The 22,615-nt window shown below is 40.5% G+C and overlaps 1 protein-coding gene across 15 annotated transcripts in view; it reads right to left on the reverse strand.

Annotated features, from left to right (window-relative positions):
* Window positions 1-22,615, reverse strand: part of ATXN2 (ataxin 2) — a 119,802-nt gene that overhangs the window by 15,155 nt on the left and 82,032 nt on the right. For 8 of the 15 annotated variants that reach the window (XR_007132158.1, XM_047760033.1, XM_047760031.1 and 5 more), the window contains 6 exons: window positions 13,867-14,051; window positions 13,423-13,555; window positions 9,327-9,380; window positions 2,831-2,976; window positions 1,689-1,916; window positions 1,204-1,254 (listed from right to left, as the gene is read on the reverse strand). Coding sequence is in view for 13 of the 15 variants with exons in the window: in XM_047760033.1 (XP_047615989.1) it covers window positions 1,204-1,254; window positions 1,689-1,916; window positions 2,831-2,976; window positions 9,327-9,380; window positions 13,423-13,555; window positions 13,867-14,051 (797 nt within the window). In the remaining 2 variants the exon portion in view is untranslated. Of the gene's footprint in view, window positions 1-1,203; window positions 1,255-1,331; window positions 1,917-2,830; window positions 2,977-9,326; window positions 9,381-13,422; window positions 13,556-13,866; window positions 14,052-22,615 lie in introns of those variants that run through there. The other 7 variants (XR_007132159.1, XM_047760027.1, XM_047760038.1 and 4 more) reach the window with 4 other exon arrangements.

The following is a 22,615-nucleotide window of genomic DNA, read 5'->3' on the forward strand; positions in this document are numbered from 1 at the left end:
TCTGCTGAAAGATATGCTGCTAAAGCAGCAGGGGTTGCAGTTAAAGGCTCCCGTGAGGTGGGGAGGGGTGATCTGAAATTATCTGGGCCAGCCCAGTGTCCCTGTACCAAGTGATAGTGAGTTCAGCCTGGTCTCACTGTCAAGATGGAAAGGTTTTTAGTCAGCCCAAACAGCTGGATCCCAGCTCTGCAGGGATTTGGCAGAACCAGTAAAAGCCCTCGTTTCCTGCCTCCCATACTGTGCACTGTTCTAGACCACGGTAAGCCTTAAATGAAATGCTGTTCTAACTCTTACATGTTCAAATGGACCCAGGACATACCTGGGCTTCCCTGTAAATGTTAACCTTTTTGCTCTTTCAGCACAAAAACACAAAAGTGAGGTTTTAGGAACCCCAGCTTACATGTAAATTCACATAACTACTTAGCCACCAGCCTCTGCTAGCCATCGACAGGCCCCCAGGTCTCATGAAGCTCCTGATTCAGCCAAACCATGCTGGCCCACACCTGACTAAACTGGCTCCCTCCCCACCATCAAAAGCAAATCATCCACTGCAGTCCACACTATAGACCCTACACATTTGCTGGGGAGGACGCCCCCAACTTCCCAGAGCTGTGGAATTCTAGTTACAAGGTCGCCTTCTGAGATTTAGCTCCAACTGAGCAACATCTTCAGCCCCCACCATGCCAGAGCCTCAGTGGTGCATTGCTTGACAGGAAACAGAGTTCAGTGAGGCAGTCTAGCTTAGACTCGCCTAAGAGAGTTCTGTTATGAAAGCAGCAAAAAGAGACATCAAATACAGCCGATTCACCCTTAACAGCTCCAGGGAGGGCATCATAGGACAGTATTAGAGCCCAACTTCAGTGCAGCTCCTTCTCCTCATTAAGACAATCCAACTTGGCCCTGGATTGCATTGGACTTTTGTCAGCAGCTAATGCAGACAGCAAACACACCTTTCAACCTTTACAAGCTTACACTGGAGGTGAGCTCCAAAGTGCTTCCAGGGCTGCTCTTCAAGAAAAATGGGAACAACACCTGGGAGCTTCCAGCTTCAAGTTACACTGCACCAATGTACAAGGCCAAGCCCTTTCAAGAAGTACAACATATGGTCAAAGCAGATGTATGAACAACCAGGGAAAACAAGTGGAAAGATTTCTCTGGAACTCGTGTGACTAACATTCAAGCGGACAGGACCAGGGTAATCACCTCAGAGTTGAGAATTTGTGAAATCCCATCTTCTTTACCAGACTTGTGTGTCTGTGTGTGTGTATGAGAAGGGGTTGGGGGGGGGGGGAAGGGGAGAGAGGGAGAGAGAGAGACAGAGAGAAAGACAGAGAGAAAGAATATATGTATATATACGTATATATAACAATGAAGTTATATAAACATAACAAAGCAGACACAGCAAGGAAAAGAACTAAGTTGCATTCCAGAGTCAAAGATATTTTTAAAGTCTCAATTGAGAAATGTTAAAAGACTGACTAATTAGCAACTTCACTGATCCCATTACAAAGCCACACAAACATTCATTTAGGGCCAGATCACATGTATTTGAGCAGGAAAAGGGAGACAAGCAAATGGTATCACACACAAGGTTTCCTAGCTTGAAGAGCATCTGGCTCTTTGCTGTTTATCTGATAACCTTCATATTCTACTTGGTCTTCACAGAAAGTTGGCTAAAGCAGGTTTACCTGAGGTACATGGGCCATGTGGGGTGGATTGGTGTATGCCGGCTGAACATGAGAAGGATGGATCGTGAAGACAGTCTGTTGTGCTGTTGGGAAGCTATTCTGTGGCGACTGCGTATTGGAGGCAGGTGTCATGGAAGGTGGGGTTGGAGCGAGCCCTGCATGGTAAATGGCTGACTGCTGTTGTGGACTGGCCAGATGGAGAGCCTGGGCAGCCTGGTGCTGATGGTGCTGCAAAATGACAAAAGAGTTGAGAAAATCACTTTCTTTAAAGAAAAGCAGTTAAGCGTCACACACAAAGCTGAGTTTTACACATGAAAACATGCTCCACTCAGGCCCATCCTTATAAAAGGAGGGGCAATGGCAAGTCCAAGAGAAAGTACAGAGTGGTAAGAGCAGGCTGGGGTGAGAGGCCTCTCAGAGACATCCCTTTCTGGGGGGAAAAGCCTGATTCTCAGCCTACACTCCCTCAACCAAGTGGTGGTAAAATAAGACTATTGCCCCAGGGAACTGATCCATATCAAAGAGCTCCCTAAGTGTCCTGCTAACAACATGACAGGAGTTTGGGTTGTGACTCAGCAGTAACAACTAGGATCCATGAGGATGTGGGTTCAATCCCTGGCCTTGCTCCGAGGATTAAGGATCTCGTGTTGCCATGAGCTGTGATGTAGGTCACAGATGTGGCTTAGACCTGGCATTGCTGTGGTAGGCTGGCAGCTGCAGCTCCGATTCAACCCCCAGGCTGGGAACTTCCATATGCTAAGGTGCAGCTCTGAAAAAAAGAAGCAAAAACAAACAAACAAACATGATTACAAAAGCTAACAAGAAAAACAAACAAAAAAAACCCCAAAAAAAACCAACCCCACACCTCGTCATATAAACATTAGGAATTAAATTTTTTAAAAAGTCCCAAGCAAATTCCTTACTTTATGTTAAATTAGATTTTTCAGTGTTGGTAAGCTTCCAGAACTTAACCAATCACCTTATTCTCAATATGTGACTTAAACCCTAGGGACGCAGCCTGCAAAGCTATACGCTGCTAGGTATTTTGATCATGTGGTACCTAGCATCTTGTCTGACACTAAAAAAACACTCAGCAAATATTATGAGGAAGCTCTGGTGAAGACCTCTGAGTTCCTCCTTACCTGAACAGGACTGGGTGCAGGATGGCTTCCACCATGCTGGTTCTGCTGCTGTCCAGTGGGAGTAGCTGAAGGCTGAGGATGTGGAGTATGTGGGTGCAGGGTAGCATTAGGGTGCGCATACTGTTGAGCAAGGGAGCCAGTGGAAACTAAAGTGAAAGAAAGAGGAGTGTGTATAACAGACGTGTGTGATGATCTTGATCACTCCTCTATGCCTTGACAACTCTCAGCTGATCAACTGAGCTGTTCTGATGCTCAATGCCAATCTCTATATCCAACTCCATTTAAACCATCCATTTCTTGAAAAAATAAATGTGAAGTTACTGCTTACCAACCAGACTAGAATTTTATTCACATTAACACAGCTGTACACATTATATCAAAATCTAATTAGCTTTAATTTACTTTTAAAAGAGTCACTGGGTTTTTGTGAAAAGGCAGCTTAAAAGCATAAACAGAACTATTCAATCGCACACATACACATACTTTAGGTCAAGGCCATCATCTGGCTAACCTCACCATGATACTGCCCTGCAGCTGGCACAGTGATCTGTGGGCACAGATTTTTACCAAAGCTGGAGTAAGGGGCTGGATAAGGTGTGTGGCAAGGTCAGGGCTCTATCTTCAGGGCCAAATGACCACAATCTCTCTCAGCTGATAACAGAAGCAACTCAGTTTGCTCCCTGGGCTTCCTTGCTCAAGGATCTTTCATCTTTGCTTTATAAAATCTAGTAAATAGGATTACCTAAACTACTGTAGAAAAACTAACTCCCTTCAAAGCATTCCAGCCTTTAGAAAGAATTTCACTAGCCAGAGTAACCTCAAAAGAAATATGATGGGGCTAGTTTAAGTAAAAATATGTTCATTAAAGATAAGAACCCAAAGCCAATTTTTTGTGAATCTCAGCACAGATGATACTTTGGCACAAAACAGGGAAACCAGGTATAAACTCATTTGTTTACATCTTCCAAAAGAGCAATTTAAGAATCAGAAGCAGCATTCCCGTGGTGGTGCAGTGGTTAACGAATTCGACTAGGAACCATGAGGTTGCGGGTTCGATCCCTGGCCTTGCTCAGTGGGTTAAGGATCTGGCATTGCCATGAGCTGTGGTGTAGGTCACAGACACGGCTTGGATCTCATGTTGCTGTGGCTCTAGCACAGGCCAGAGGCTACAGCTCCGATTAACCCCCTAGCCTGGGAACCTCCATATGCCGCAGGAGTGGCTCAAGAAAAGGCAAAAAGACAAAAAAAAAAAAGAATCAGAAGCAAAAGATGGGTTCACTGTTCCCAATGACTACTGACAGCAAACTGATGTGGCAATGAGACATTATCTCTTGGAAGTCAGCATATGACTTTTGGCCTTCTCTCAAATTAATTCTAAAAACCCTGAGAGGCTAGGCCCATAAACAGAAACTGCTCCAAAATAGTTCCTCATGTTCTTCATATGACGTGTTAGCAGATACATATAGGAGGCTGATGGGGAGAAGCAGACACCACTTTGGAATCAGGTACCCTAATCTAGCAGTCTAAAAGGCAAGATTTCTGAGATTCACCAGCATTAATGATTCTGAGTGTATCCCATGTAAATGTTATGCAATGTTATACACATGAAACAATTCTATAATGCTTGACGTTGTAGGGCCAAGAGCCACCACATTTCAGCCAAAGCAGTCACCTCCCGAACTGCATATTTATCTTTCAGAGAGGGAAGGGTGAAGCAGAGCCAGTGCTAGGATCACCGGTGCATCCACTGCCAATACCACGGGGGGCATTAAGACTATGTTAACACCCAGACTGGATTAAACAAAACACTTTTGTTTATACACAGGGAAATTCCCCTAACTCTAACAGTTAACATACACTGAAACATATTAACAAGGAAAATTGACAATGTATTCCCTGGGTGTTTTTTAAGAAGTAGGTGACTGTTTTCTGGGATGTGGGCAAAATAATGTACTAATAACTGCTTTCTTTAGCTTCACAGTTCCATGAATCTATGAAAGCAGTCAGTGCTTTTCCCCTAATTCATTGGCTTATTAAAAGGCTATTCTTTTTTTTTTTTTTTTGGTCTTTTGTCTTTTTTTGTTGTTGTTGCTATTTCTTGGGCCCCTCCTGCGGCATATGGAGGTTCCCAGGCTAGGGGTTGAATCGGAGCTGTAGCTGCCAGCCTACGCCAGAGCCACAGCAACGCGGGATCCGAGCCGTGTCTGCAACCTACACCACAGCTCACGGCAATGCCGGATCGTTAACCCACTGAGCAAGGGCAGGGACCGAACCCGCAACCTCATGGTTCCTAGTCGGATTTGTTAACCACTGCGCCACGACGGGAACTCCTAAAAGGCTATTCTTTAACACCATTAACTTCCAGATCCCCCCAAATTATCTAGGCACTGACTTAGTCTAAAAGACTTGACATAGGAGTTCCCGTCATGGCGCAGAGGTTAACGAATCCGACTAGGAACCATGAGGTTGCGGGTTTGATCCTTGGCCTTGCTCAGTGGGTTAACGATCTGGTGTTGCCGTGAGCTGTGGTGTAGGTCGCAGACGCGGCTCGGATTCCGCGTTGCTATGGCTCTGGCGTAAGCTGGCAGCTACAGCTCCGATTCAACCCCTAGCCTGGGAACCTCCATATGATGCAGGAGCGGCCCAAGAAATGGCAAAAAGACCAAAAAAAAAAAAAAAAAGAGTTGACATAAACTTTGTACCTTTGTTCTTGTAAAAATCTTACATTTATTGTCAAATTCATTTTTAAATAATTAGAACAGGTACATGCAGCTAGGGGCTACTGATCAGATTGAACAATTTGTGGCACATTTCCATCCTCACAGAAAGTTCTATAGGATAGCGATGCCTAGAGTCACTTATGATCCCTTATTTTCAAACCATTAGCATTAACATCCTCCCTACCATACGGAGTTCCCATTGTGGCTCAGTGGTTGACAAATCCAACTAGGAACCATGAGGCTGCGGGTTTGATCCCTGGCCTCGATCAGTGTTGCTGTGAGCTGTGGTGTGGGTCGTGGATGTGGCTCGGATCCCGCACTGCTGTGGCTCTAGTGTAGGCTGGCAGCTGCAGCTCTGACTGAACCCCTGGACTGGGAACTTCCATATGCCGAGAGTGTGGCCCTAAAGACAAAAAAACAAAAACAAAAAAAACGTCCCTTCCATAAATTCTCAAATGTTTCATTTGTAACAAGTCGATTGTCTGGGGGAAAGCAATTCCCAAATCCAAATTCTATTTATGAGGTTTCATAAGGACAGAGCATAGAATCCCAAAGTTTCTACTTATTTAACCTTATTTACTCAGAAAATTTTTTACTAAAAAGTTTTAAATTTCACTTTTAATTATCTTTTAAACAAGGTATAAGGAAATAAAAAGTAACAATAATAAACTCTAGCTGGGTGCAATTTTATTAATTTTCACACACAAAAAAGCATTAACATCACAAAGAGATTATGCCCATGAAGTCTCATAATTGTTACTCATCAATTAGAAAAATGTTAAAATCCTGAAATCTGAAAATTAAAGATGTATTTTTTACTGTGCATTTTAAAAAGGCATTTCTGTGATAGTTTATCAATGCTGAAAGGCCATAGAATATTCTAGTCTATACTTCATTTGCATTCATAGCACAAATACTTAAGAAATCCAAGCTGAATGCAGCTACATAGGCTTTTGTTTTTAGAAAACCATCCCTTCCCTACCCAAACACCAGTAAACTACAATGCATCATAAGAAAAAAAATAAGCAAATATAAACATACATTATAAGCTGCAAATAAAATGTAAGGATATTTGATTAGAAATATCTTCCTTTTTCATCACCTTGCTTAAAACAGGTCTGCTAAGCAAGTAGCTGATCCAGGAATTCTTTTCCCCCTTCACATATGAAAACTGAGTAGTTACCTAGGAAAAATGTGGAACTTTTTTTTTTTTTTCTTTTTTGGCCACCCTGCGGCACATGGAGTTCCCAGGCCAGGGATCAGATTCCAAGTTTAAGTTGCAACCTCAGCCGCAGCTGTAGCAACACCAGATCTTTAACCCAACTGTGCCAGACCTGGCATCGAACCTGTGTCCCAGCACTCCCAAGATGCCAATGATCCTGTTGTGCCATGGCAGGAACTCCAAAATGTGGAACCTATACTTTAATATTATTAACAACAAAAATATAGTTTGATGCCTTGAAAGTCCCATTAAGTACGAGACAAAGAAAGGTGGAACAGGAGGAAAATTAAAAGGCCCAGGGATAGGGAATTCCTGCTGTAGCACAACAGGATCAGTAGTGTCTCTGGAGCGCTGGACACAGGTTTGATCCCTGGCCTGGCTCAGTGAGTTAAGGATCCCTCATTGCCACAGCTGTGGTGGAGGTCACAACTACGGCTTGGATCTGATCCCTGACCTGGGAATTCCATATGCTGTGGGGGCAGCCAAAAAAAAAAAAAAAAACCGCTTGGGGGAAAGGTTGGAAGGGGAGAAAGACAAAAGAAAAGAACCAAGACAGAGTAAATGAGGGAAAAAAAATCTAAGAGGGAAAGGGGGAAGTGGAGAGTGAAAGGCAGTAAACTGTGCTTTCTAGAGCTAAGTCTATATCATTTAACTGCTTTTATTATAACTGCTCATTAATTTAACTAAAGATTCCAGAGAGGTTAAAAATAAAGTGATTTTTCCTAATAATTCTGATTTAGCTATTCATCAAACTTCTATGTATAAAACTTGCCTTCACAAACTCTGAATTAGGGCAAACTAATCAAACAAATAACAATTTTGGGGGGTCAGAACTGATCCCAGAAATTTCCCACTCACCATGTTCCTTGACATTAAAGTTTAAAACTCCTAATTATGTGATTTGTCAGTTCCTCAAAACACTAACCACAGCCCCAAAATAGTTTCCTAAGCCATGATCTTACTGAAGACAATTTAGTCCACAAGCCTATGGGTTTAATTTGTAACTACGTTTTGTCATTTTTGACCTTGGACACCAAGTCATGAGAGATCGCCAGCATGGTAAAACTTTCCAATTGAAACACAACAAAATTTCCCAACTTTTAAATCTGATGTTAAAGTCAGAAGAAAAGGAAATAAAGGTACTCATTAAAGAGGGAGTGAAAGGCAACTAGACCGAACAAACCAGGACAAAATTCGTACAAGGGGGTGGGAATAAGGGTATGAAGCAACAAATTCAATTATAAATAATAGTCTCACTGTTAGTTTCTTTTAAAAAGTACTAATATTCCCTTTTAGGAAAAGTTGAGCTAAGACAGTTAATGTTTAGGTATGACGATTAAGGACCTTTTAGCTACTTACCAGGAAACTGACTCCAAAACTACCAACAGAGACAGTAAGATGGTGAGGATAACTACATTTGAGACCTCAACTGGAGTACATAATAAAGGCACTGATACTGTCTTTTACATACTATATCACATACAGAGTTTCCTTTTAACAGTCATATATACAGCAAGACTCCTTTTTAAAGAGCATCTATTAAAGGATTAAATTTGGTAACATTTCTTAGCACCAAATAAATAATATGTACACACTTATTTTTGGATACCAAGTCAAGGCACAATTAATGAAAATTTAAGTCAAAATGTTTTCTAAATGCTTTTTAAAATTTGGCATCTAGTAGACTGACATACTGAGTCATCCTAAAATCATTTAAAATGTAGTGTCCAACATAAAATTTTAATCCTCACTATCCCCTAAAATATAGGATTTCACATAAATTGACACATATTATACTTTTATACATTTCTAAAGGATTTCTGCAAGTTAGTAACTTTCCTATCCAAATACCAAAAGTCCGTGAATAAGCTTTATTTAAAAACTGCCCTACAAATAGAGAAAACACACCTTACTGGTTCATTTCCAAAAGAAATCCCTGCTCAGACTTTCTCCATTTAGGAGCAATCATTTACCTATCCACTGGTGGTAAGAAAAGGCTGGTAGTGCCAAAGATAATCTCAGGTAGTTGTGCTTGGTCATGCTTTCCTGCTTAAGCTCAAGACATCTGTGAAGTGTTTGCTACCTGAATATTTAATACCTGTAGTCATGCAAAGACTGAAAATACTGAACCATATCTCCCCTATATTTCAATTCTCTTCAATTAAAAATCATTGTGATTCTTTTTCTTATCAGGATATTAAAACAACCCTAATTTTTAAGCTTGCACTTGTTTTGTTTAAAAAAAAAAAAAAAAGGTTGTTTGGGGAAAGTTTCTCTGAACAAGGAAAATATCAGGCATTTCCAAAATAGTCACATGTTTGCTTGGTATGCAAAAATTAATTTCTGAAACAACTCAATTTTTACATCAACTCCAGCTTTCTTAAGCTGGGTTATATTTCCTTTTTTAAAACTCAATTATTTTCAGATATACATATTTTTAATAATTTTGTCTGGCACAAGAAAAATATTGCTCAACAAGTCTACTCCCTTAACATGTATTCTTTAAAAAGTGTTTTACTGTTCAATTAAAATTAGTATAAAAAACCCAACTCACTGGCAAAGTAGAAAGAAGGGCTTGTCTCCTTGTTGTATGGTAATTTAGGACATGCTGAATTTGGGAAATAGAAAGGTTAATTAGCCTTTTGAGGTGTGCATATTCCTAGTTTTCTGGAAAGGTTGACATTTAGTAATTTCTTCTTGTATTCATGCATAATTCATTTTCTTATTTTACAAGATATGACAAGCACTGTAAACATTGCTGCAAAATTAAATAATATAGGGTTGAAGCAAAAGACACTTTTCTTCTGCACAGGGGTGTCAAGTTCCACATGCTCTCTTGCTTAAATGAAAGGAATAAAATTATTATCTAATAGAAAGACCAACATTGCATTCCACTGAACAACCTTGATATAAATAAAACGATATTTACCAAGTTTAATTCAAAAGATTTTATCAATTTTGCAAATCATTATTAATAGAAATGTCATTCTGTAAAGAGTTTATTAGGCATCTGATACAGGATCCAAAAATTCAGAAACATAATAATAACAGTATTAAACAAAGGTATGATTTAATTTTTTATCAAAATATCTATATAAAGAGGGGTGTGTGTGTGTGCATGTGTTGGAAGGAAATGCACCAAAATGTTAAAGGTAGTTAGCTGGTCAAGTAGAAGATTAAGTGCATTTAAAATTTTTGCCTTATCTTCATTAAACTACCAAAAATAAATTTAAAAAGGATTCTGGATTTTAACTCTTCCTGATGGTTTTAGTTCGAAGAGAAAGTTTCATTATTACTATTTCTGAAAGGAAAAATACCACTGCCATGAAACAAAATTAGATAAATTAGAAGAGATGTAAGGAAACAAGAAACTTAGGAGGAAGAGGGCAGAGGCGATGATGAAATGAGATTAAGGACAAAGAGACGAAGTTTGTGATCAAAGTCCTTCCTAAGATAGCTAGAAAGCGAACAAGGACAATAGTTACTTACAATGTGTATTATATATATCTCCTAGTAAATGTTCACTTCTTTGTTAGAATATTTATAGTAAATATACCAAAAACTTTAAAAATGATACTCAACATTTTATTTTACAGTCATTTCAAAGGCTTTTGCTATGGCCATAACAATGAATGACAAAAAGGTGACATACAATGGTCATTACTATCTGGATGCACGTTCTTCCGTTTCTTTTTTCTTTTTTGTTTTTTTACAGCTGCAACCCTCGGCATATGGAAGTTCCCAGGCTAGGGGTCAAATTGGAGCTGTAGCTACTGGCCTACACCACAGCCACAGCAACGCAGGATCCAAGCTGCATCTGCAACCTATACCACTGCTCACAGCAATGCCAGATCCTTAACCCTCTTGAGCAAGGCCAGGGATTAAACCTGAATCCTCACGAATGCTAGTAAGATTCGTTTTGGTGAGCCACAATGGGAACTCCCACATTCTTCTGTTTCCATAAAAAGTTTAAAAAATACATATGGAATGTAGCTTAAAAATAATCGACACTCAAAATATTGATTCCTTTGGTAACATAAATTGTTCAAAGGAAATGAGTATAAAATCAGCATTTCTATGCAAGTTTTGCCTTACAGTTTAAAATGTGTTCATGCTTGGTGTAATTAGATTTGGAAGATCTAGTAAGTGAAATAAATTACTGAAGAATTAATGAACTTGCTATAGGAGATTAAATTATGGCTTATTGTGGCAAGAACAAAATAATTCATTTTCTAGTGTTCTTTTCAGGGTATGATGTATCCAAAAAGAGAACAAGCAAGAATCATACCAAATCCATAGCTTTGCCCCTAGCCCGCCCTCAACAACAGACACCAATTAAATACAATCTGTGTAAACTGCAGGAGAGTAGTTCAGATCTGGTTGAGCAACTTTCTCCTGGCATCAAAGAACTGGCTTTGATGACTAGTTCATTCTAGATTTCACTTGAAATCAGGTCTAGAATTTTATTTGCAATATCTCCTACTTATCTACACCTGAATGGACTTTTGAGGGTCTAAAGCCAACTGCTTTTTTAAATGGGAATATTCTGGGGAGGCAGTTTTAAAAACCATTAGTGCCTCAAATATAGTATTTACTGTACAGGCTATTTCAGTGAATATCCATCCAAAAGACAAAGCCAGATGTTGGCAGTGAGTGAATACATGAAGAAAGATTCTGCTCAACATCACAGTATCACTACAATGTCTCAAAGGCATGGGCACACAAATAGCTTTCTCTAAAAGCAATGGAAATTTAAGCTCAAAAAGTTTCAGATCTTATTTCCAAGGGCAGTAGTATGCCAGAAAAATTGGAAGAAAGAAGTATTTTTTCCACTTGTTACATCATGATGTATTCAGAAATCTATGTATAAACACTCATAATGAACTTTTCAACTAAGGTTTTAGCAAACCGGAAAATTAGTGAAATATATACAAACTGCATAAAAGTTAAGTGTGATAAGTCAGTGATGCCTTTTCACACATACTTAGTCCTGGTTTAGATAACTAAAGAGAAGCCAATGATAAGAGATCATAAACAAAAGCATAAGCTAGATCAGTCTGACAATCTTTCAATTAAATTATGGATGGGCTTCTTGGAAGAAATGTTTCCCCAAATGTAGCAATTACATCATTTTAATTTAAAGAGCAATAATCCACATTAGAAAATTTGAAGTGTGGAAAACTAAGATCTGACTTAAATATTTTATAAAAATAATGCTTTTAGTCATGCAAAATTCCTACCATTAGTAAATCAGTGGGACAACGGCATGACTCTATAGAAAGAAAGCATTGGCGATAAATTACAGGTGACAAGGATAACTGTTGCTGCCTGTCATGAACTTATGAAATGTTATAAACTGTTATCTAAAGTTAAAACCAAAATGCCAACTGGAAAACTTAAATGACAGTATAGGAGTTCTCAGAAAAGTTCAAAACAAAATTCAGATCTTAATAAAAGTGGTAGTAATTAAAGGTGCCCTTTGAAAAACATAACATGGGATAACCTATTAATTCTACATTAGAAGAGGGAGTTCCCCAGAGGTGCAGTAGGTTAAGGATCTGGCATTGTCACTGCTGTGGCGTAGGTTCGACCCCTGGTCCGGGAATTTATGTATGCTATGGGCTTGACCAAAAAGGAAAAAAACAATCTATATTACAAGATATAAGTGGAAATCTTATTTTACAATCTCAACACTGAAAACATTAATTAAAATAAAACATTATTTTAGTACTTTAGACAACTGAAAAGCTGACCAACACAAAGTTCTCTGGCCAGAAAATTAAGACGGTAATTTCATCTTATTACCCTTATATATATTGTGTAATCCAGGCCAAGGAGCGAAGTAGAATGTTTTTCTAGAGAGCTTTCATTATGTTAAAACTTCCTTGCATGCCTTAGGAAGGGAATACCAAATGTTATTACTGATGAGAAAGACTCCTTTCTCTACAGAAGATGCTTTCTGTTACATTTTAGTGAGAGACATTTGAAGACAGGAATTTAAAGAACAGAAGTAGAAATGATTTGACAAGACTTACAGAGCAGATCAGAGAGAGAAATTTTTTTTGTTGTTGTTTTAGATTCTTGACACTCAATGTCATAAAAGGCAGAGTTGGAGTTCCTATCGTGGCTCAGGGATAAAAAACCCAACTAGTATTCACGAGGACAAGGGTTTGATCCTAAAAAAATCCTAACTAGTATCCATGAGGACAAAGGTTTGATCCCTGGCCTCACTCAGTGGGTTAAGAATCCAGCATTGCTGTAAGCTGTGGTGTAGGCTGCAGATGAGGCTCAAATCCCACATTGCTGTGGCTGTCGTGTAGGTGGGCAGCTGTAGCTCAGATTTGACCCCCAGCCTGGGAACCTCATTATGCTGTGAGTGCGGCTCTAAAAAGAAAAAAAAAAAAAAAAGGGGGGCAGAGTTATTCTTTTTTTTCCCTTTTTCCTTTTGGCTATACCATGGCATGTGGAGTTGCCCACACTGGGCAAGGTATCAGACCTGTGTTCCCAGTGTTTCAGAGAAGCCACCGATCCCACTGCGCCACAGCAGGAACACCAGCAGAATGATTCTTAAACACAGTATCTTTTCAGAGCTTAAAAACATATTAAAAAGAATCATACACACTGAAAAAGACAAACAAAGTGCTTCCTACCATACATCGCATGTGTCTGCTCATGAGCCCCGTACTGAGTTGCTGAAGAAGATACTAAACCAGGCTGGGCATGTGTTGGTGGTGCCATCATTCTAGCATTACCCTGTATTACAGGACTATAGACATGAGGATGCTGTGTTCAAACAAAAAAGAAAAAGAAAAAAGGTTAAAGTATAAAATAAAGTCAAGTACATTTAGTTAGATGTCTTAACTCTGGGTTTTCAGAAACAAGTTTGGAACTTCTAAATCCTTTCTTGACTATTTTCTTTTAAATACTTACATTGATCAGCAACTTTCTAACACATTATGAAAAAGGGCCCCCAAATCCTTAGCTGTCTACCTCACCATTAACACATAGATTAAAATAAAAAAAGAAACCCTCTTTACCATATTAAAAGTTATTTAAGTGGAATAACAAGAGTTATTAGGTCAAATTAGGCTTACCTGAGACTGATAATGTGGCACATGCTGAACAAGAGGTTGATTTGGAAACTGCTGAGGACTATAGGCAACATATTGTGTGGAATAAGCTGGTGGGGTGGCAACAATTGGTGGACCTGCTGCTGAGGCTGGATGCATCATGGTGCTCTGATGATGCTGGTCTTGCCGTTGTTGGGGTATATTTGGTACTGCAGAAAAAGACAGCTTAATATTAGAAAATAACATCTCCCTAGCATAAAATACATGAACATGGTCCACTGGGCTCTGAATGATTTGACTATTCTGCCTACCTCTCCAATGCCGTTATACCACTCCCCCCCCCCCACCTTCAGCCATTCTGGGCTATTTTCCTATCACATATGTTTATTCCGCAGCCTCAAACCGCAACCCCCTATTCTCAGGTAGGAAAATTTTGAACTGTCCTTCAAGCGTCAGCTTGAAAGCAACATCCTCAGAGATATCCTCCATGATTGCCCCCAGATTTGATCAAGTCCCTGTAACTATAAGACTATGAAAATAACATTTCCCTCACACTTCTGAGGAAAATCCCTGTTTAATATACTAAATTATTCTACATGCTAGAAGGGCATAGAATTTATTCAAAGAAAAACATAAGTACAAAAAAAAACCAGAATAGATCCAATGCTAATTTTTTTTTTCTTTTTTTTGCCTTAAATTGTACCTGTGGCATATGGAGGTTCCCAGGCTAGGGGTTGAATGGAGATGTAGCCGCTGGCCTACACCACAGCCACAGCCACACCAGATCCGAGCCGTATCTGCAACCTACACCACAGCTCACAGCAACACTGGATCTCTGATGCACTGAGCGAGGCCAGGAATCAAACCTGTGTCCTCATGGACACTAGTCAGACTCATTTCTGCTGAGCCATGATGGAAACTCTGATCCAACACTAATCTTAAATCCATCTTTTAAAATTTTCCACCACTGAATTCCTATATGTCTTGCTCTTTCCTCAAACAGCATCACATGCTATCATGTAGCATGTTTCTAAATTAATAGTCTTAAAAAAAATGACACTGTGTCTTTTATTATTTTTTTTTTCTTTTTGATTTTTAGGGCTGCACCCGTGGCCTATGGAGCTTCCCAGGCTAGGGGTTGAATTGGAGCTATAGCTTCTGGCCTATGCCACAGCCACAGCAACACCAGATCCTAGTGGAATCTGCAATCTACACCACAGCTCATGGCAACGTTGGATCCTTAACCCACTGTGAGGCCAGGGATCGAACCCAATAAACTCAATGGTTCCTAGCCGGATTCATTTCTGCAGCACCACAACGGGAACTCCACTTTATGTCTTCTATTATTCCACACAAATTTCTGCCTATGGTCCTCATTAGAGCTCTAGTTAAGAATTTAGCTCAACTGTCATCTCCTCTGTAACATGTTTCCTAGCCGCCTACAAAAAGCTAGCTGAATGCTCTGTGTACCTTTTACTCACATGTTTACCATAGCATTGACTGCTGTTTGTGATGGGTTGACACGCTATGTTAATTAAGCCACTTAAGGAAAGAAACTGTCAACCATTGCTTCCAGAAGATATGAGGCACAAAGTACATTCACAAAACCAACAGAACTGACTATACAAGAAACTGCTAAAGTAGAGATATAATTTGGTTTTTATTATTATTATCATTATTTTTTGCTTGTTAGGGCTACATTCGCACCATACGGAGGTTCCCAGGCCAGGGCTCCCACTGGAGCTACAGCTGCTGGCCTACATGAGAGCCACAGCAACAGCAGATCCAAACTGCATCTGTGACCTACACCATAGCTCACAGCAATGCCAGATCCATAACCCACTGAGCAAGGCTGCGTCCTCATGGATATTAGTCAGATTTGTTACCACTGAGCCACAGGGGGAACTCCTTTTTGCTAAAAATTTTTAATGACTGTTGCTGACATTTAGGATAGCTAGTTATATACTGTTTTAACTAGTTACAAGAGCAAACCTGAAAACAAAGGAAACAAACACAGTAATATTTTTTCCTAATTTAATCTTGAGTTCCCACATATTGAGAAGGCATCCTGTTTAGTGAAAAAAAGCCACTCCAGGTAGTTCCCGATATGGCTCAGCAGTAACAAACCCAACTAATATCCAATGAGGATGTGGGTTCGATCCCTGGCCCCGCTCAGTGGGTTAAGGATCTGGTGTTGCTAAGAGCTGTAGCGTAGGTCACGGACATGGCTTAGATCCGGCATTGCTGTGGCTATAGCACAGGCCAGCAGGTGAAGCTCCAATCTGACCCCTCGACTGGGAACTTTCATATACCGCAGGTGTGCACCCCTCCAAAAAAAGTCACTCCAAACTCTAATAACATTTTTTCATTTTTATCAGAGGTTTGCTTAATTAAGCTAAATGAGCTTCACTCATTCACTATTTCTTTAGATGCTTGATTTATAACCCTCACACATTAAATTTTTTTTTTTTTTTCAAAAAACCAGTCAAGGTTACTTTTTTCTTTTTAGGGCTGCACCTGTGACATAAGGAAGTTTCCAAGCTAGGGGCTGAATTGGAGCTGTAGCTGCCAGCCTATGCCACAGCCATAGCTACACTGGATCCGAGATGCATCTGTGACCTACACCACAGTCTGCAGCAATGCCGGATCCTTAAGCCACTGAGTGAGGTCTGGGATTGAACCCAAATCCTCACAGATACCAGGTGGGTTCTTAATCCATTGAACCACAACAGGAACGCCTGCTATTTTTTTTTAATTAAAAAAAAAAATCCTAGTTAGGAAGTTCCCATTGTGGCTCAGTGATAATGAACTTGGCTAGTATCCTTAAGGATGACAGTGTGATCACTTTTTAGCCCTGCACCCATGCCATATGAAAGTTCCCATACTAAGGGCTGAATTGGAGCTGCAGCTGCCGGCCTACACCACAGCTGCAGTGACGCCAGATCTGAGCCGTGTCTGTGACCTACACCATAGCTCACAGCAACACTGGATCTCTGACACACTGAGCGAGACCAGGAATCAAACCTGCATCCTCATGGATACTAGTCAGATTTGTTTTCTGCTGTGCCACAATGGAACTCCCAATCTACCTAGTCTTTACATGAGCCATACCTTAGCCATTTCTTTATGTCAATGATTTTTAACTAGGTGCAATTTTGCCTTTCAAGGGGCATTTGACAACATCTGGAAAAATTGGGGGTTGTCACAATTGGGGAAATGAAGGTTATTACTACCATCTAATGGGTAGAGGCCAGGGATGCTAATAAAAAGTCTATAATGCATAGGACACTCCCCACCTCCACCCCGCCAAAGAATATCTGTCCCAAAATATTCTTGACTTCAGCACATTTTCAAACACAAATTCACTTTTTCTCACAGGATGCAATAAACAATGACTACATTATGTGCCAAGAAGACAAAGAGGCTGTCTCTGTGCAGAAGGGCCCTACTATTTCATGCGGGAAAGATATGATCTATGGCTGCATTTCTGAAGCATGTCCTTGATTTCCTCTGTCATTTGACAGAGCAAAGTAGCAGGATATAACATTAACATGAAGAGAACAAATAGTATGCAATAAATTTATGTCTTAAGTAACTAATGGGAAGAGGCAATGGAAAAGATGCAAATAGTTTACATTAACAATAAAAAAAAAAGGAATTCCCATTGTGGCTCAGCGGTAACGAACCTGACTAATATCCATGAGGATGAGGGTTCAATCCCCGGCCTCACTTGGGTTAAGGATCTGGCGTTGCCATGAACTATGGTGTAAGTCATAAATGAGGCTCGGATCCCAAGTTGCTGTGGCCGTGGTGTAGGCCGGCAGCTGCAGCTCCGATTGGACCTCTAGCCTGGGAACCTCCATATGCCATGGGTACGGCCCTAAAAGAAGGACAAAAGACAAAAAAAAAGAGAAAGAAAAAAGAAAGAAGTCAAGAAAACCTGAGGGGAGAAAAAAAATCAAAAGTCAGGAGTGGATGGATGGGAAAGTAGTCTTATCAGATAGCTTAAACAGGACAGAAGAGAAAATCCAAATATAGATAGAGATACGTGGACACAATGTATGACGAAAACGTCATTTCATATCAGTGTGTTCTCTGATCATAATGGAATGAAAAAAATCAAAAAGAGAAATACATTTGGAAATACCCAAATATTTGGAAACTAAAAAACATACTACTAAATAAACCATTGCTCAAAGAAGAAATCATAAGACAGAAAATATTCTGAATAAAATATGAATATACAACGTCAAGTTTCAGGGATTTAGCTAAAGCAGTAATTAGAAATCTACAGCTTTAAAACGCTTCTATTAGAAAAGAAAGTTGTGTTCTTTTTTGGCTTTTCTAGGGCTGCACCTGCGGCATATGGAGGTTCCCAGACTAGGGGGCTAATTTATCGGAGCTGTAGCTGCCGGCCTATGCCAGAGCCACAGCAACTCGGGATCTGAGCCACATCTGCAACCTACACCACAGCTCACGGCAACGCCGGATCCTTAACCCACTGAGCAAGGCCAGGGACCGAACCTGCAACCTTATGGTTCCTAGTCAGATTCATTAACCATTGAGCCATGACAGGAACTCCTAGAAAAGAAAGTTTTGACTTTTTTTTTTTTTTTAAAGGGCCCCACCCACAGCATTTGGAAGTTCCCAGGCTAGGGGTCGAATCAGAGCTGTAGCTCTGTAGCTGCTGGCCTACACCACAGCTCACAGCAAAGCTGAATCCTTAACCCACTGAGCGAGGCCAGGGATTGAACCCGCATCCTCATGGATACAAGTGGGGTTCGTTATCAATAAGCCACAACGGAAACTCCCTAGAAAAAAAGAAAGTTTTAAACTCAATGACCTAAGCAGTTGCCTTAGGAAACTAGAAAAAGAACAGCAAATTAAATTAAAGAAGGCAAAAGAGGAGTTTCTGTTGTGGAAATGAATCTAACAAGTATCCATGAGGATGTGGGTTCAATCCCTGGCCTTGCTCAGTGGGTCAGTGATCCAGCGTTGCCATGAGCTGTGGTGCAGCGTCACAGACATGGCTCAGACCCTGCATCACTGTGGCTGCAGCGGGCAGCTGCAGCTTGTATTCAACCCCTAGCCTGGGAACTTCCATATGACACAGGTGTAGCCCTAAAAAGCACACCCCCCGCCGCACACACACAAGAAGGCAAAAGAAAGGAAATGATAAAGAATCAATGAAAGTAGAAGTTGTCCTTTGAAAATTGATAAGTCACTAGTAAGACTGATCAATAAAAAAGAAGAAAAAGACATAAATTATCAATACGAGGAGTATAGATCATCATAGATCCTAAAGACATTAAAAAGATAAAGGAATATTATCAACAACCTTAAACCGTTATATTTGGAAAATTAGACAACCAGTATTAACTTGGTATCAAAATTTTATGAAACATTACAAAGCAACACAAACTACAGACCAGTATTTCCCATGACCACAGACAAAAACCTCTTTAATAAAACACTATCAGATCAAGTCATACAAAGATTATACACTACAACTAAGCGTATAAATAGGATACCAGGAAAGCAAGGCTGTTTCAATATTCAAAAACCAATTAATGGGGGGGAGGGGAGAGTTCCCACCATGGTTCAGTGAGTTAAGGAACCAACATAGTCTCCATAAGGATCCAGGTTTGATCTCTGGCCTCACTTGGTGGGTTAAGGATCCAGCGTTGCCACAAGATACAGTGTAGGTCAAAGATGTGGCTCAGATCCAGTTTTGCTGTGGTATAGGCTGGCAGGTGTAATTCCAATTTGACCCCTACCTCAAGAAATTCTATATGCCACAGGTGCAGCCTTGAAAAGCATTGTCACTGCAGTGGCTTGGGTTCAATCCTTGGCCCAGGAACTTCTACATGCCTCAGGAATGACCAAAAAAAAAAAAAAAAAGTGTGAGAGAGCGGATCAATGGTTGCCTGGAGTGCATGGTAGTGGAGCAGAGTTTTCATCAAAATGTACACTTAAATACACTTCTTTCCTTTTTTTTTTTTTTTTTTTTTTTGCTGCACCTGCAGCATGTGAAGTTCCCCGGCCAGGGATTGAACCTATGCCACAGCAGCCACCCAAGCCACTGAAGTGACAAAACCAGATCCTTAACCTACTGCACCACAGGAGAACTCCTAAATAAACATATTTTGTTGTACTAAATTACAGAATAATAAAATGGGTTAAAAATTTTTGGATAGGAGTTCCCATCGTGGCGCAGTGGTTAACGAATCCGACTAGGAACCATGAGGTTGCGGGTTCAGTCCCTGCCCTTGCTCAGTGGGTTAGGGATCCGGCATTGCCGTGAGCTGTGGTGTAGGTCGCAGACGAGGCTCGGATCCCGCATTGCTGTGGCTCTGGCGTAGGCTGGCAGCTACAGCTCCAATTTGAACCCTAGCCTGGGAACCTCCATATGCCGTGGGAGTGGCCCAAGAAATGGCAGAAAGACAAAAAAAAATTTGGATAGCCATTTGGAACAAGATAAACTAGATTTATGCTTTACACTGTATATAAAATAATTTCCAAATGAGCATTTTTTTTTAATCTTTTTATGGCTATACCTGCAGCATATGGAAGTTCCCAGACCTAGGGGTCGAAATGGAGCTACAGCCACCAGCCTATGCTACAGTCACAGCCAACTCTGGATTCAAGCAGCATCTGCAACCTGTGGCAACATGGGACTAAGGGTCCCAATGAATGAGCCTAGGGGTCAAACCTGCATCCTCACAGCTACTATGTAGGGTTCTTCTTTTTTTTTTAATCTTTTGTCTTATAAGAATTGCACTTGCGGCATATGGAGTTTCCCAGGCTAAGAGTCTAATCGGAGCTACAGCTGCCGCCCTACCCAAGAGCCACAGCAATGCCAGATCCCAGTTGCATTTGCAACCTACACCACAGGTCACGGCAACACTGGATCCTAAACCCACTGAGGGAGGCCTGGGACTGAACTCGTAACCTCATGGTTCTTAGTTGGATTTTTCCCCTGTGCTATGACGGGAACTCCTGCAGGATTCTTAACCTGATGGGCCACAAGAGGAACTCCCGAGTCATAAATTTAAATGTAAAAAAGGAGAAGTTATATAAATTCTAGAAGGCATATGATTTCTTTTATTAAACATGAGTGGGCAAAATCTTTAAAACCATGAATCAAAAAATCAAAAGGCAAAACTCAGGAGAAAACCATAAAACTTCTAGGAGTGAATCTTTGCAACCTTCAAGTATGTTAATATAGGAAAAAAAAACACACAACCATAATTGACCATATGGTCTCCAAAACTGAAAATGACTCTTTCAAATAAATTTTTAAAAAATGAATAATAAGGAGTTCCTGTCGTGGCTCAGCCGTTAACGAATCCGACTAGGAACCATGAGGTTGCGGATTCGATCCTTGGCCTCACTCAGTGGGTTAAGGATCCAGTGTTGCTGTGAGCTGTGGTGTAGGTCGAAGACGCGGCTTGGATCCCACGTTGCTGTGGCTGTGGTGTAGGCCGGCGGCTACAGCTCTGATTGGACCCCTAGCCTGGGAACCTCCATAGGCCACGGGAGCAGCCCAAGAAATGCCAAAAAGACAAAAAAAAAGACCAAAAAAAAAAAAAGAATAATAAGCCACAGGCTACAGGAAAATATTTGAAATATAGAAAAAGACTTGTATCCACCTATATTCCTCTCACTCAATAAGATAAACAATTTAATAAAAAAATAGTGGGGTGGGAGTTCCCTGGTGGCCTAGCAGGTGGGGGATCCAGTGTTGTCACTGCTGTGGCTCAGGCCACTAGAAAGAAATGAGAAAAATCTTGATATACTGATATAGAGCACTTCTGAGGAAACAGGAGGTCTTCAAACCAAAATCCCATGAGTGCAGAACAGTACATATAATGTGCTTCCTTTTTTGTATGAGGGGAAAAATATAAAGTCAGTAAGGATGCCAAGACAATTCAATGAAAAAAGAATGGTCTTTTCACCAAATGGTACTGGAATAACTGGATATCCACATGCAAAAAAATAAATGTGAATCCTATCCTCATACTATACACAGAATTTACCTGAGAATGTGCCACCAACCTAAATGTTAGAGCTGAACTCTGAAAGAAATCACAGCAAACTCTCTTAAGAAATCATAGCAAATCTTTCTGACCTTGAGTTAGGAAATGGATTCTCAGACGTGACATCAAAAGCAAAATCAAAAATAAAATAGGAGTTCCCACTGTGGCTCAGTGGTAACAAACCCAGCTAGTATCCATGAGGACTTGGGTTCAATGCCTGGCCTTGCTCAGTGGGTTAAGGATCTGGTGTCGTGAACTGTGGTGTAGGTTGCAGATGAGGCTCAGATCTGGAGTTGCTGTGGCTGTGGTTGAAGCCAGCAACTACAGCTCAACTCCAATTTGAACCCTAGCCTACGAACCTCCATATGCCGAAGGTGCAGTCCTAAAAAGACGAAGAAAACAACAACAAAAAACAAAAAAACAAAAGAACAAATCAAACTTCCATCAGAAGTAAAAACTTCCGTGCTGCAAAGAATACCATCAGGCAAGTAAAAAGGCAACCCATAAAATGGAGAAAATATCTGTAGGTCCTATATCTGATAAAGGATTTATATATAGAATATGCAAAGAACTCTTACAGCCCTGTGATTAAGAAATAAATAACCTGGAGTTCCTGCTGTGGCACAGCAGATACGAATCTTACTAGGAACCATGAGGTTTTGGGTTCCATCCCTGGCCTCGCTCAGGCGGTTAAGGATCTGGCATTGCTGTGGCTGTGGCATGGGCTAGCAGCT

Source organism: Phacochoerus africanus, chromosome 15 (genome assembly GCF_016906955.1).
Source record: "Phacochoerus africanus isolate WHEZ1 chromosome 15, ROS_Pafr_v1, whole genome shotgun sequence".
Classification (NCBI taxonomy): Eukaryota; Metazoa; Chordata; class Mammalia; order Artiodactyla; family Suidae; genus Phacochoerus; species Phacochoerus africanus.